The 12,841-nt window shown below is 38.5% G+C and overlaps 2 protein-coding genes across 8 annotated transcripts in view; one reads left to right on the top strand and one right to left on the bottom strand.

Moving 5' to 3' along the window:
* Positions 1-466: 466 nt before the first annotated feature.
* On the top strand, positions 467-8,709 carry LOC116846955 (arginine/serine-rich protein PNISR-like). 5 transcript variants are annotated; one of them, XM_032821420.1, is made up of 13 exons: positions 467-694; positions 765-936; positions 1,038-1,264; positions 1,355-1,543; positions 1,993-2,240; positions 2,368-2,539; positions 2,603-2,784; positions 2,882-3,121; positions 3,521-3,623; positions 4,478-4,549; positions 4,962-5,056; positions 5,225-5,381; positions 5,457-8,709. In XM_032821420.1, exons 3-13 carry the CDS (start codon positions 1,171-1,173, stop codon positions 6,383-6,385), a joined length of 2,481 nt encoding a protein of 826 aa, XP_032677311.1. In that variant the 5' UTR covers positions 467-694; positions 765-936; positions 1,038-1,170; the 3' UTR covers positions 6,386-8,709. The 5 variants fall into 5 exon arrangements, with proteins under 5 accessions (XP_032677311.1, XP_032677309.1, XP_032677310.1 ...); XM_032821418.1 differs by having other exon boundaries at positions 765-1,264; positions 5,457-6,409; positions 8,547-8,709; XM_032821419.1 differs by having other exon boundaries at positions 765-1,264; positions 5,457-6,412; positions 8,547-8,709.
* LOC116846956 (lipase 3-like) overlaps positions 8,203-12,841 on the bottom strand; it is an 8,510-nt gene continuing 3,871 nt past the window's right edge. For all 3 annotated transcript variants that reach the window (XM_032821423.1, XM_032821422.1, XM_032821424.1), the window contains exons 5-10: positions 10,658-10,901; positions 9,920-10,078; positions 9,671-9,758; positions 9,406-9,548; positions 9,106-9,260; positions 8,203-9,027 (exon numbers count right to left, since the gene is read on the bottom strand). In XM_032821423.1, coding sequence (XP_032677314.1) covers positions 9,108-9,260; positions 9,406-9,548; positions 9,671-9,758; positions 9,920-10,078; positions 10,658-10,901 — 787 coding nt within the window. In that variant the 3' untranslated portion in view covers positions 8,203-9,027; positions 9,106-9,107. The remainder of the gene's footprint in view (positions 9,028-9,105; positions 9,261-9,405; positions 9,549-9,670; positions 9,759-9,919; positions 10,079-10,657; positions 10,902-12,841) is intronic.

Genomic DNA, 12,841 nt, shown 5'->3' with positions numbered 1-12,841 from the left:
ATTAATCATTAGAATAATAATTACGTACCTACCGACTTTTATCTTTTTATTTCTCTTGAGGATAAAGTATCACCTCACGTCGCTATGAAGCTAATCCGATTACTGCTGAGACAGCTTTTACTAAAATCTGATTAAGCTAGGGAATTTTTTGAAATGGATCGATTGAGTACCACTGTTCAGTCGGATTTCTAATCCGACAACTTATCGTAAACACCTATAGACTGCGTTCGAGGAGACGCTATTTAACGCTATGAGTGTGCTCTGTCCTTATTTGTTCCTGAAAGTTGAACAAGGACAGAGAACGCTCATAACGCTAAATAACGTCTCCCTAAACGCAGCCATAGTCAAAGGTCGGAACACAATCGATGGTCCAATAAGAACTCGTCTCGAAAAACAAATCCTCTGATTGGCCCATCGGCTGCACTCCGCAGCGAAATACGACGTATTGTAGAACAGGCCTAAGCACCCAAAGCGAACGCAGCCATTATTGATCATAAAACTTTCCGAATTATGCCAATGTGAAATTTTTCACGTAAAACTTCCTTTTTTTACGTTGCCGCTCTTGAGAAAAAATTATGTAATTATTCAGCTTAACCGTGTGTGTGGTAATTTTATAAAAATGGTATTTGGGAAATGTTACAGTGATGGCAAGACTGTTCCTAGAACACTGTGCGGCTAATATCACGCTGAATCGGTAGGATGTTTGACACCTTTCCGCTAAAATATTCCCGGGTAGTGCTGCTAGAATTTCATCTTGATTTTAGATCATTTCGGCCAAGGTGAAATCCGACTACTTCAATCCATACGAGAAAACAGCAAGTGATTGATAATTACGAGTTTCGCAACACTGCTGTACATAAATTTCACGCAACGTACGCAACACATTCAGCAGAGACCGTATTAAAACATCGATCGACGCCGCGGGAGTGTTAAGAAGTACGCGGGAATGCTTCTCTTACCGTCGCACAAGTCGCGTTTTCGTTGATGGTTTTGAGTATGCTTTAGCGGATTAAAATGATTAGGATATGTTCCTCCAGGCAATAGGTTAAATACACAGCTGAATAAGGATTCCTCTTTTACACTTGCTCCCTCTCTCTCTCTTTTTCTCCCTTTCTATCTTTCTCCCTCTTTCTTCCTATTCCCCTTCTTCCCGCTCTTGCAGAGTTGTTGATGAAGATGAGTGGTGAAATGTTTGAGGGGAAAGATTATCCAACTCAGTGGGCTCTTAATCCCTCTACTTATCAAAACATGAGTAACGATCAAGGTAATCTGGTTTGTATATATGTACTTACATTATTAATAATCTAAAATTTTGTATAACATATACATGAGTGGTAACTAATTGTTCCTTTAGTGGACTGGGCAGCACTAGCTCAACAATGGATAAAAATGAAAGAGACGATTGTACCTCCAGCACCACCGCCACCTACTATAAATACTATTTGTCCAGGAAATGATGGAAGTGGTGAGGCTCCTATGGATATGGACACTAAAGACGATGATGTACCTCCTGCACCACCTGCTCCAAACATCAGTGGATCAGGTAAGGGGAGACATATGGTTTTGGTAGTTTTATAACTAAAGATGAATAACAGATCTATAAGTTCTTAGTATAAATTAATGAAAGAAAATAAAATTGTAATTTATAAATATAATATTTATAATTTGTAAAAGTATGTAATACTTATAATTTGTAAATATAATATTAATAATTTGCAAAAGAAAATTGTAATTTTCTAATAATCCATTCTAATAAACATTCCATGACTTTGACTTTATGTTATTGAGAAGAATTGACTAACCTTTCATTTCTTCCTTGTACTATTTATTTACATTTTTTATTGTCACATTTATATTTTTTATTTATCACATTTCTTATGTATATATATGTATGTATATATATATATATATATATATATATATATATATATATATAATAAAAGATCTTGTTTATATTTATTAAAGATATTGTTTGTATTTTAATATTAACAGAAGCCTGGAGCCAATGGAATCAGTGGGATAACTGGAACAGCTCAACATCTGGCACAGGAAGCTGGGAATGGAGCGGTGTGCCTCCTCCTGGTGTCACAGGTCCTGATGGGAAACCAATTGGACTTCCAACTGTACCAGTTATACCACCAGCTCCGACAATATCTACAACTACTGATTTTAATACACCTCCACCTGCACCTTCAATGTACTCATATAATTCAGTATCTCCTGCACAATCATATAATCAGGTGAAAGAATAATAAAAAAATACTCAAATTTTCTGCTGTTTTTACCTTGAACATAGAATTTTTACATTGAACGTGTATTAAACATTAATATTATATTTGAGTATTTTGTTGTAATGGTTGTTTACAGGTTACTAATTATTGGTCTGGAGAGTCGCCTAATACAGTACCACCACAACCACCTGGTTTCATGAAGGGTATAAGGCACATGAACAGAGCATCTCACATGAGAGGGATAGATCCAGCTCGATGTCGAGATGACAGAGAAAAGACACCAGAGGAAGACACCACTACAACTATAGGTAAAAATAATAAGAAATTTTTTTAGTCAATTTGACAGTGTATCTCCTGTCACTTGCATACAGACGCCGCAAAACGGCGACAGCTACCGGCATGGCTCCGAGAAGGGTTAGAGAAAATGGAAAAAGAAAAGCAGAAAGCTGTAGAAAGGGAAAGACTAGAGGTTTTAAGGAAACAAGAGTTGGAGGCTCGTAAGCAGGCTGAAGATGAAGCGCGTGCGGTGCTTAATCCCAGCAAAAGCAAATTCGTATGTATTCATTGAGTGTGACATATTGCTGATGAACAACAAAATTCATTTTGGATTTGAACACTAAAAAATTTTTGTTATTGCTTTTCTGCTATAGGATTCGGACTCTGAGAAGGAAACTGAACAGGATTTTGAAACGGGTAGTGTACGTGGACAGCAAGCCGCGGAAAAAAACTACGATCGCACTCCTGACATTGTGCTTCGACCACGGAAGTCACGATTCAGAGATGCGGACTCACCCGAATCTCACGCGGTTGCCGACGAGAGTCCAACAGTTGCAGTTAGCACACCTCCTGTCATATCGAAGCGTTCTCGGGAGGAGATTATGCAGGACATAGTAAGTGAAGGAAAATCTATTCCGTTCTAATTATATATTAATGCTAGGATACACAAGAATGCGTTTGTCATCTAGTTGAAAGTTAACTGAAATTTTGATGAATTATCAGATTAATTAAAAAATCTTTTTTTCAGTAAACATTAAATAAGTGTTGAGACTAATCAAATAATTTTAATGTAGAAATATATCGACAAATAAAATTTGTTTATTCTATGGGAAAAAATTCTGAACCAACTTGATACAACCGACGTTTATAGAAGTATACAAGTCGGATTTTTATTAATTTCAGTTAATATCTCTGTCGATACGACTCTTGTATGCCATTATCTGTGCGCTATTAATATGATCAATCATTATTTACCAGACCAGCACATAGTTATTGTAATTTTTGTTGTACAGATGTTGATGGTACGTAGATCGCTGACAGAGATACTATTGGAAGTGACGAACGAAGAGATCGGCTCGGTATGCAGAGAAGTTTGGAGCCACGCACGTACCAAAGGTACCCCAGATACACACGATAGAACTAACCGATTGAATTTCCGTATTTTCGCTCGTCGGCGCGCGGAGTCCAATTCAGTGAACTTACTCGTGCCACGCTGCAACGAAGTTGTGCGATTGTGTAATACGAATTTGAAAGTATTAAACGGAGCATTCCTTAATGCGTAGACTTAATTATTCAGGCAACATCAGAGGACATCCTGTTGGCTTTTTTTGCGTTTTCAGGGATTTGTGTGTATCGTAAGACATATTTTTTCCGTTCCGATTTCGTGATCATTTTGATGCAATTTCGCGTGCGTTCTATCTTAGAATATAAAAGGAACTCTAGTATTATGTATTCATTATCCCATAGCGTAAACACAATGTTCTGATTCTATAATCGGAATTTACTTCGATTAAGGTGCTTGGCTATTATAATGGTCAACGATATTTCTGATGCAATAACTGAAAGTAGATATCTCGCATATCCATCTTACATCGTACGCATGTACTGCCATTTGGCTTTTCGATTAACTTAAACTTAGCTGCGATCCAAATCCTCACATACGTGTCCTTAACGTCTCCCGTGAAGCTTCGTCGTCCGTCGGGTTTTGCTGATGAGTCTAGTCGCGTTATTACAGTCCGCGTGCGGAGGGATCGCCGTCCGCAAATGTATTTTCCTGCGCGTAGAGTATCGTAGTTCGACTTGTAAGTGTGAAATAATGCTGTAAAGATTTCTTAAGGTAGAGAAGTGGAAAAAACGAGGGGACGAGGGGGACGATTCGCTCCTATGAATGAGCCGATTCGGAGTCATTCAATTCATTCAGTGCGGTTGCACTTTTAGCGATTGGTTACTAAATGCGTGTGTATTGTAAGTCCCCGCAGGAGAGAACCCCGTCGCATCCCTCAACAACATGGCCCCTCTTGCTCAGATCACTCGCAAGCTCGGTGAGTACGCTCAATATTTTATAGCGTAACCCACGCGCACGACGGCGTCCTTTAGGGAACAGCCGAGTTCGAAACAACGCGCAGTAACTCGTCGGAGAAAAAAAAGAACGAAAGAAAAAAAAATGAAAGAAAGACGGGTTACTGTGCGCATGCACACGCCACATTGGCGTTAACCGTGTTAACGTTGTCCAGCCGTTTCGGTCGTAGAGATTTATCACTGCAACCGCGCGAGAGAGACGTCCGTCTCTCTGGCTTTCTGTCTCAGGACATTTCTCGATGAAAGTAGCGGCTGCGAAAATTAATCGGAGCCGAGCGTATGTTCTTTTTGTTTTCTTCTTTTTTGCTACTTCGACTCCGAGAAAACCGTGTCGTGCGTAAGAAACGGATGTAATTCGGCCTCTGTATGCCGTAGGTCTGGGCATCTACGGCGACAGTAACAGCGAGTCCGAGGAGGAGCAGAGTGAGCACGCGCAGGTTCAGAACGACGACAGCGACGAGGAACTAATGGTGAGCGCTTTGACGAATTATTCAACGAAGAGCACGCATTTCTATTTCGTTTCTCGCATTCGACGTCCTGTGTTACATTCCAATTATCTCTTTTCTTTCATTAACTATTTCGTTTAATTCAAGTATGCGATTCAAGCAAAATAGATACTCCACGTATGAATATCGTAGGAAACTGTAAGACGGCGTCAGCAGGCGTTCCGCAAGACTGAGGAGGAGATCGAGGCGCGGCTCGCCGAGGAGGATGAACGGGAAGAGCAGCGTTACGAGGAGCAGTATAATAAGCAACAGGAAAATCATACCGGTAATACTAGCTGCAGAGAGTCAGGTATGTTTTGACAGACAACACAATTGTATGCGGGCGCTGAGCAATCGAGTGTAACTTCGTCACGTCACACTTTAGTTGATGAAAAAGAAACCATAAATAATCAGAGAGAAGCATCCGAAACTTTGTCGAGTGATGGCCAAAGTCCACAAGCGATGACAGCGACAGCGGCAGCGGCGACGCAGAATAATGCGCCGGCCGACAACGTGATGAAAGCTAACAGCACTGTCTCGGGATCGGCCGATTCCGAGTCGAGTAGCTCCGACTCCACGAGCAGCTCTGAGTCGAGTAGTCGCGAGTCCGCCAAGAAGACCAACAATAAACGCTCGGCTAAGCAACAACAGCAGCAGCAACAGCAGCAGCAACGGCAGCAATCACGTGAGCGGGACCATCGACGACGAAAGTCCAGGAGCAGAAGCAAGAGCAAGTCGCGGAACGAGTCCTCTAGAAGGTCTAGATCACGCTCGTCTGAAGGTCGTTCCCGCAAGCGAAGATCACGCTCGAGATCGGCGGTCAAGTCGCGCAAGAATTACCGCTCACGATCCTCCAGCAATCACAGGTCCAGTGGCGACGGCGTCGGCGATAGGAAGCATCGGTCGCGATCGCGCAATCGCAAGCGTGCCAAGTCGCGCTCGCGCTCCCGCAGCCGGCGCTCCAGATCGGCGTCCACCACCACCGCCAGCAGAAAATGGTCGTCGCGCTCTCGTTCTCGTGGCAAAAGGAAATCCCGTTCGCGGTCCAGGGATAGAGACAGACGGCGAAGTCGGTCTCGCAGCAAGTCGCACACGAAGCGAAGAAGAACGACCGCGGCATCTCGTTCAAGATCGCGCGGCGGCGGTCGCGAGAGGTCGCGCAGCCGCTCGAGGGGTTCGCGCAGACGGTCGAGGTCTTATGTTTCCAGGAGCCGGCGACGGAGCCGATCGAGGTCGCGGGATCGCAGTAGAAAATCGCGATCCAAGTCGGGCCATCGCGATGGTAAGAAGTCGTCACATCGGTACAGGAATTGAGTCTGATCCTCACTTCGAGCCAAGGTTGTATGTACATTCATTCTGATAGCCTTTTAACCAGTTTCGTAAGAACAGTATATAAGCTCGCCGCTTGTACATAGTGATGGAAGATGTGTGTTTTCCTCTTTCTTTTTTCTTTTTTACATTTTTTTTTAGACAAGGAAGGGAACTTCGAAGATATATTTTGTTCACTCCAGATATATTTTTTGCAGGAATATCACTGTATTTTTCTATTTTCTTTCTTTTTTTTCTCTTTTAATTTTACAAGTATGACAGAGGTGATATTAGTAATAGAAGTACTTATGTACTTTATACATAAACGAAATTGGGATTTCCAGAATGCGATCAGTTATTTCAGATTATTTAACTTAGATTATTTAGTCGAAAGTCAATAACTATGGTACTCATACAAATTGTTTTATATTCATAGTTTTTTATAATTTTTTTTATTTTGTCATATTATATATTTATTTTCTTATATTTACTAAAAATATAAATAATTAAAAAGACAATGGATGTCTTACATTTTTATTTCTCTTTTTACGTATCTTGGTTTGGTAGAATTCATGCTTTGCGCGTTATTAGAAAAATATATATAAAATACATGACAATTTGTTATTACAAAATGGATAACTCTGACAAATAGTGAAGTCTGCTCAATAGTTTTCGAGGATTTAGCGATAGCAACTTAAACACCTACAAATAAAAGTTTACTCAACTACATTTAAGTTGCACTATGAAAAGTGTGATAGGTGCATTATGATTTAGCTGTAAGAGGTGAGAGCAGCATAATGCGACATCAAGATTAGATTCGTTAGGATACATTTATAAAAAATTGGCTGTCATTAGTTTTATATCGTCATCTGTAATGTCAGCGTAACAGACTGAAACAAACCAAGGCAATAAGATATAAGATATAAAGTTTCTGCTAATTCTTTTCTTTTTGCACTAATTTTCCATGGAGGAATTCCTGGAAAATAGTTGAAGAAAATTGAAGTAGATATAAAGTCGTTGAGTTTGTATACCATGTACACACGAATCCTTATGTTTGTTCGCCAAATTGAATCATACATTTAACATAAGGATTTTTTATCGAATACATTTTATAGATATATATACATATGTATATGTGTGTGTGTGTGTGTGTGTTATATTTAATTTAACATATATACATACAAAACTTATCAAGATATTACCAGTGATAATTTTTTATCAATTGAACGATGCATTCTTAAGAAAATTTCTATTTCTAATCTGTTTTTGCCACTTTTTCGGTATTGAGATATCAAATTCTTATCGAATCTTTGTTTGTTTCAACTAACTCCGTTTATTGATAATAGATTTATCGAAACATAATATGGCAGCTAATCGGTTCTTCCCTTCCTTTTTCTTTTTGAATATTATGTCTAACGGCGTTCATAATTGATCCAAGTCCAAGTCTACAGTTGACTCGTGCAATTCATGTGATAAGACAATGTAATACATGAATGACGTATTTTATAGTAACATTGCGCCGATACCTGAAATACTTTGGAAATGTAAATCACAGAATGAAAAAAATTTTAAAATAGCATAGTTTGAACGTCTAGCTGTTTTTTCGCCAGAAGACTTTGAATAGGCCATTTGTAAAAAAAAAATTGTAAATAACGAACGACCGTTCATTTTCCTTACCTTGTCTGTAAAGTCTGGTAAATTAAAGCAAGCACGAGAATAAGCCTTAATCTTCCAACCAAGTTTTAGATATCAGAGTTATAGACTCACAGATAGAAATAAGTTTTGTACAGTAAACTACGCGACAAACTCAGACTATCACCCAATTTAATTTATCATATTTTAATATAATTATATATATATATATATAAATATATATTTACAAGTAAGCGTTATGTAATTATATTGTACTAACATATTGAACTCAGAAAGCAGTGAATAGGGTGTATGAATTTGTATTCAATCGACAAACAAATCAATTTGTACTTCTAACACAAACGACTTAAGAATCGAAAAAGTAAATTCGGATTTTGCTAAGAGGAAAAGAAAAGAACAATGTTAAAAAAAAAGAATATTCTGCCGAGATCACTGATCGATGATCATGTAGATTGACTGTGCTACGAGCGCCTGTATTTCAACCAGGAGTCCTAGAAATCTTATTTTGTTTCAGCATCTTCCACTGGCTTCCACTCGGCTTCAACGATTTCACTATGATTCAGTTCGTCAACGTATCAGCGCAATGTGTATACAGTTACATATTTTGAATATATCACATTCAATCTTCTTAAATAGTGTATAAAACTGCATGGTACAATAAATAATGATACACATAAGGCTATATATATAAATATCGATCGATTATGCGCAGAGGTTTCTCTCTTTTTTTCTTATAATAATAAAAAGCAAAAGAGCAGAAAAAGAGAGAGAAAAAGACAGCATCGTCATATCTTGATTAATGCTGTACACGATGCACGAGCGGACAACGTACAAAGTTTATATGATTACATGTGAGAAGGACACGAGATAAAGTTACGCAATGCGAGAAGATCAGTCGAAGTAACCGTGTCTCTCCTTCCCACGACGGCTCTGCGCGTTCGCAATGTAGCCTTTGCGGGTAAAGGGAAATCGGACTGGAATCACTGATCACTAATCTAGAACACGCAAATCACAATTAAATAAAATTGCTCATAATTCACAGTGCGACAAACGAAAATCCGATAATCTCTTACCCTTATGGAATGGAGTTCATCTTTTCAATTACATGTTCGTAAACAAGATCTCGTATGTGCAGGCCAAACAGAAAGTCAAAGTGATTCAATTTCTTTAGCGTCACCGTATACTCCTCCACAAGATTCGGCAATTTTTTCTTCAATATCTCAACATCCTAAAATGTTATGATATGTTACACCAAAATAAAATACCAAATCCAGTGGATGATCGCGGAGATCTGTTTCCTTTGTTTAGACGATCGATTTAATGATTTATGATCTTTTGTGATAAAGGAAAATTGAGCAAACGCCTTGATCTACCTTTGGATGACCCAGCCAATCGTTCAAACCGACGTACAGGACTATCGGGGCTGTAATTTTGTGCACAGGGTATTCAGGCGGTACAATTCGCCTATAGTTCCTAATATTCGACAACATGCCGTAATCATAGGATCGAAAATGTCCTGCAAAAGAGACCAATTTATCTATCTAAGGAAAATTGTGCACGTAAATCGCGCGAGTGCGCGCGCATGGTGAATCGAAAAATCTCGTTCTCGAGAGCACGCGATTAATCACGAATCGATACCTGGATTTTGAACACCCATCGCATAGTGGACTAATTGTTTAAACGAACATCCCGCGGGAGTGAATTGCAAAAACTTCCCCACATCCACCTAAAAATATGCAACGCGCTATATAATCGGTGAAATCGCTCTCGTTCAAGAGCGAATCGGAATCTATCATTTGGTTTCCGATTCATCGCTTTATTACGTTCTTTCATACGTCTTTCATACGTCTATTCTTTATTACGTTCTTTATTACGTTCATAACTTACGTGATCAAATTCACCTTTGCTGAAACCGCCAACCAAATAGATTAATATCTCGCAGAGAGGCTGAGTTATTACACCTTTCCTGCATATAGCATACGACATCCGTTTCATTAGGAATGTACTTGACAAAAGCTCAAAGTATCCAGTGTACTTGTATAATCCCTGCCAAATCGAGTGAATAATAAATAATAAATACAATACAACGTATAATAAATACAAAAACATTGAATGTATGTATATTTCGGATGTTTTTGAAATCTACTTCAACTCACATTTTAAGACTGACAGTAGAAACGTAATCTTTCTCAGGCTAAGTGATTTATTACACAAGTAGATGTACTTATTTTTTGTTATAAATGATAATACAATTTATAATCTCATATGTTTGTGGAAAGATAATGATAATGCAATTACTTACTCAACATATGTGTAAACTGGAGAATGTTTTGGAAAAATACTTTATTTTTTGGAAAATTTTACTCTGATTACTTACATTTTTCCTTCTCAGTAAGTATCATTTAGCAGTAATCTTACATTAATGTTATAGTTTCTCACTCAACAATATGTCATTGTCACTTAACATATATGTTACATTGTATATTATTGAGTGGGGAATTATGTTATATTATTGAGTGGGAAATTATAACATTGATGTTATGTCATTGATAGTTGGTGTTTACTGGCGGTTCTTACCTAAGTACTCGAATTGTAAGAAATTAATGCCATTCAATCCTTACTTACCCTGAAAAAATAAGCAAGGTAACTGAGGGTTTTCAACAGACCAGTGATGTGTCCCGTGTAAGCAACCGGAGCTAAGGCGGACATAAGTTTAATTTTTTCATTGTATTCCGGCATGAGAGACATCGTAACCCAAAACTGCGTTGTTCCTTGAGAGAAGCCTATGTAAAATAGTTTTTTCTGGCTGGTATATTCCAATATGTAGTCTATCATAGCAGGTGTATCGTACAGACCCATCTCATGCCAACTAAAACAAATAAAACGAATTGTAATTGGAATTTTGGTCATTTATGTCGTGCTATACAAATCACGGAACGAGTGATGAACAAGCGAAAGATTTTTAAATAGTTGCTGATTCGTTTTCGCACTCTTCCGCGATCGCGGAAGTGAAGAGACGAAAATGTGAAATTTTAATATACAGGGTGTCCGTCCACAAATGCCCGAGCAAATATCTCGTAACTAGTTGAAGTTACAAGAAAGTTTAATAAGCGAAATTTACATGGCTCTTAGTCAGCTACAAAATGCATGTAAAAATTTTTTCTACTCGTGATCTTTTCGAGTTATGAAGATCAACGTAGTTTTTTTTAAATGGATACCTATAATTTTTTTTCACATATTTACACAGTAGAGATAATTTGCAATTAAAATCATATCCAGTAAAAAACTGCTAATATACATCGTTTACGAGATAATCGACATCTTAAATATAAAAGTAGTAAGTTGGATTATAAGTATTAGGACCTTAACTTAGTTTCCGCCCAAAAAATACTGAGAAAAAGCACTTATTGTAAAAAATTTATTTAAATTATTTCAATGAAAGTATTTTCCATCACTTTCTACAACTTTTTGCCATCTTTCTGGCAACTGGGCGATACCATCTCGATAAAACGATGTTTGTTTCGAAGCAATCCATTCGTCCACCCATTCTCGCACTTCTTCAACATTTCGGAAGCGTGTACCACTCAAGCCGTGCTGCATCGATCTGAACAAGTGGTAATCAGAAGGCGCTATGTCTGGTGAGTACGCTGGGTGAGGAAGAGTTTCCCATTCGAGCTGCGTCAGTGTTTCTTTGACGGTTTTTCCAGTGTGTGGCCGAGCGTTATCGTGTAAGAGAATAACTTTGCGCCTGTTACTCGCTATTGCTGGTCTTTTTCGCAACAGCTCATCATTCAATTTGTTCAATTGACATTTGTAGACATCGGCAGTAACAGTTTCGTTTGGTTTCAGCAGTTCGTAGTACAGCACTCCTTGCTGATCCCACCAAATGCAAAGCATTACCTTATGACCGTGGATGTTCCGTTTTGGCTGCGATGTTGATGGTTGTCCTGGGTCTACCCATGATTTTTTGCGTTTGGGATTGTCGTAGTAGATCCACTTTTCATCGCCAGTCACAATACGCCACAGAAAACTCTTCTTTTTTTGCCTGGCAAGCAACGAAACCGTGATATTGAAACGGTTGTGAATGGCACTTTCAGACAATTCATGTGGTACCCATCTTCCTTCCTTTTGGATCTTTCCCATGGCGTGTAAACGTTTGGAAACAGCTGCTTCAGTAACTCCTAGCTCGTTTCCAAGTTCTTGTAACGTTCGAGCCGAGTTTTCATGCAATAATGCTAGCAATTCATCGTCTTGGAATTTTTTTGGCTGTCCTGAGCGTGGTTTGTCATTGACATCAAAATCATTACTTTTGAATCGTCTATACCACTCTTTACATGTTGTATGTGATGGAGCTCGATCACCATAACCTTCTTCAAGTAATCGATGAACTTCTGCTACACTTTTTTTCAAATCAAAATAGTGCAAAAGCACATGTCGAAAAAACACTTTATCGCGTTCCATTTTTCACAAAGCAAAAGAAATTGTTGTTTAGGAAAATAATTGTGTATGCTGACTGAATGTTATCGAGAAATGTCGAAATTAATCACAAACTACCTGTTTCGTTAGTAATGACTACTAGAACTGTTTGCATTGCCATCTAACATTTGCGGGCGGAAACTAAGTTAAGGTCCTAATATTTCCAAACGTGGTTTGGAATGTCAATGAGGTTTAAAAAATGTTTTTTCACGAAAGATTTATTAACGCATAAATTGCTCGAAATTTTAATCATCATGTTCGACACAGCATTCAACGCGAGATCTGCGGACTTGATTTGCGATTTTTTCCTTTAGGGACATATTAAGGACATTA

This window comes from Odontomachus brunneus, unplaced genomic scaffold (assembly GCF_010583005.1).
Source record: "Odontomachus brunneus isolate Ranch 3 - 2012 unplaced genomic scaffold, Obru_v1 Obru_scaffold_072, whole genome shotgun sequence".
NCBI classification, from domain to species: Eukaryota; Metazoa; Arthropoda; class Insecta; order Hymenoptera; family Formicidae; genus Odontomachus; species Odontomachus brunneus.
This window is presented reverse-complemented; position numbering and strand designations above follow the sequence as displayed.

Coding starts and splice junctions, on each gene's coding strand:
- LOC116846955 (XM_032821420.1), top strand. CDS start 1,171: ATGAAGATGAGTGGTGAAATGTTTGAGGGGAAAGATTATCCAACTCAG. Junction 1,544..1,992: donor TCCAAACATCAGTGGATCAG/GTAAGGGGAGAC, acceptor TAATATTAACAG/AAGCCTGGAGCCAATGGAAT. Junction 3,624..4,477: donor GAGCCACGCACGTACCAAAG/GTACCCCAGATA, acceptor GTGTATTGTAAG/TCCCCGCAGGAGAGAACCCC.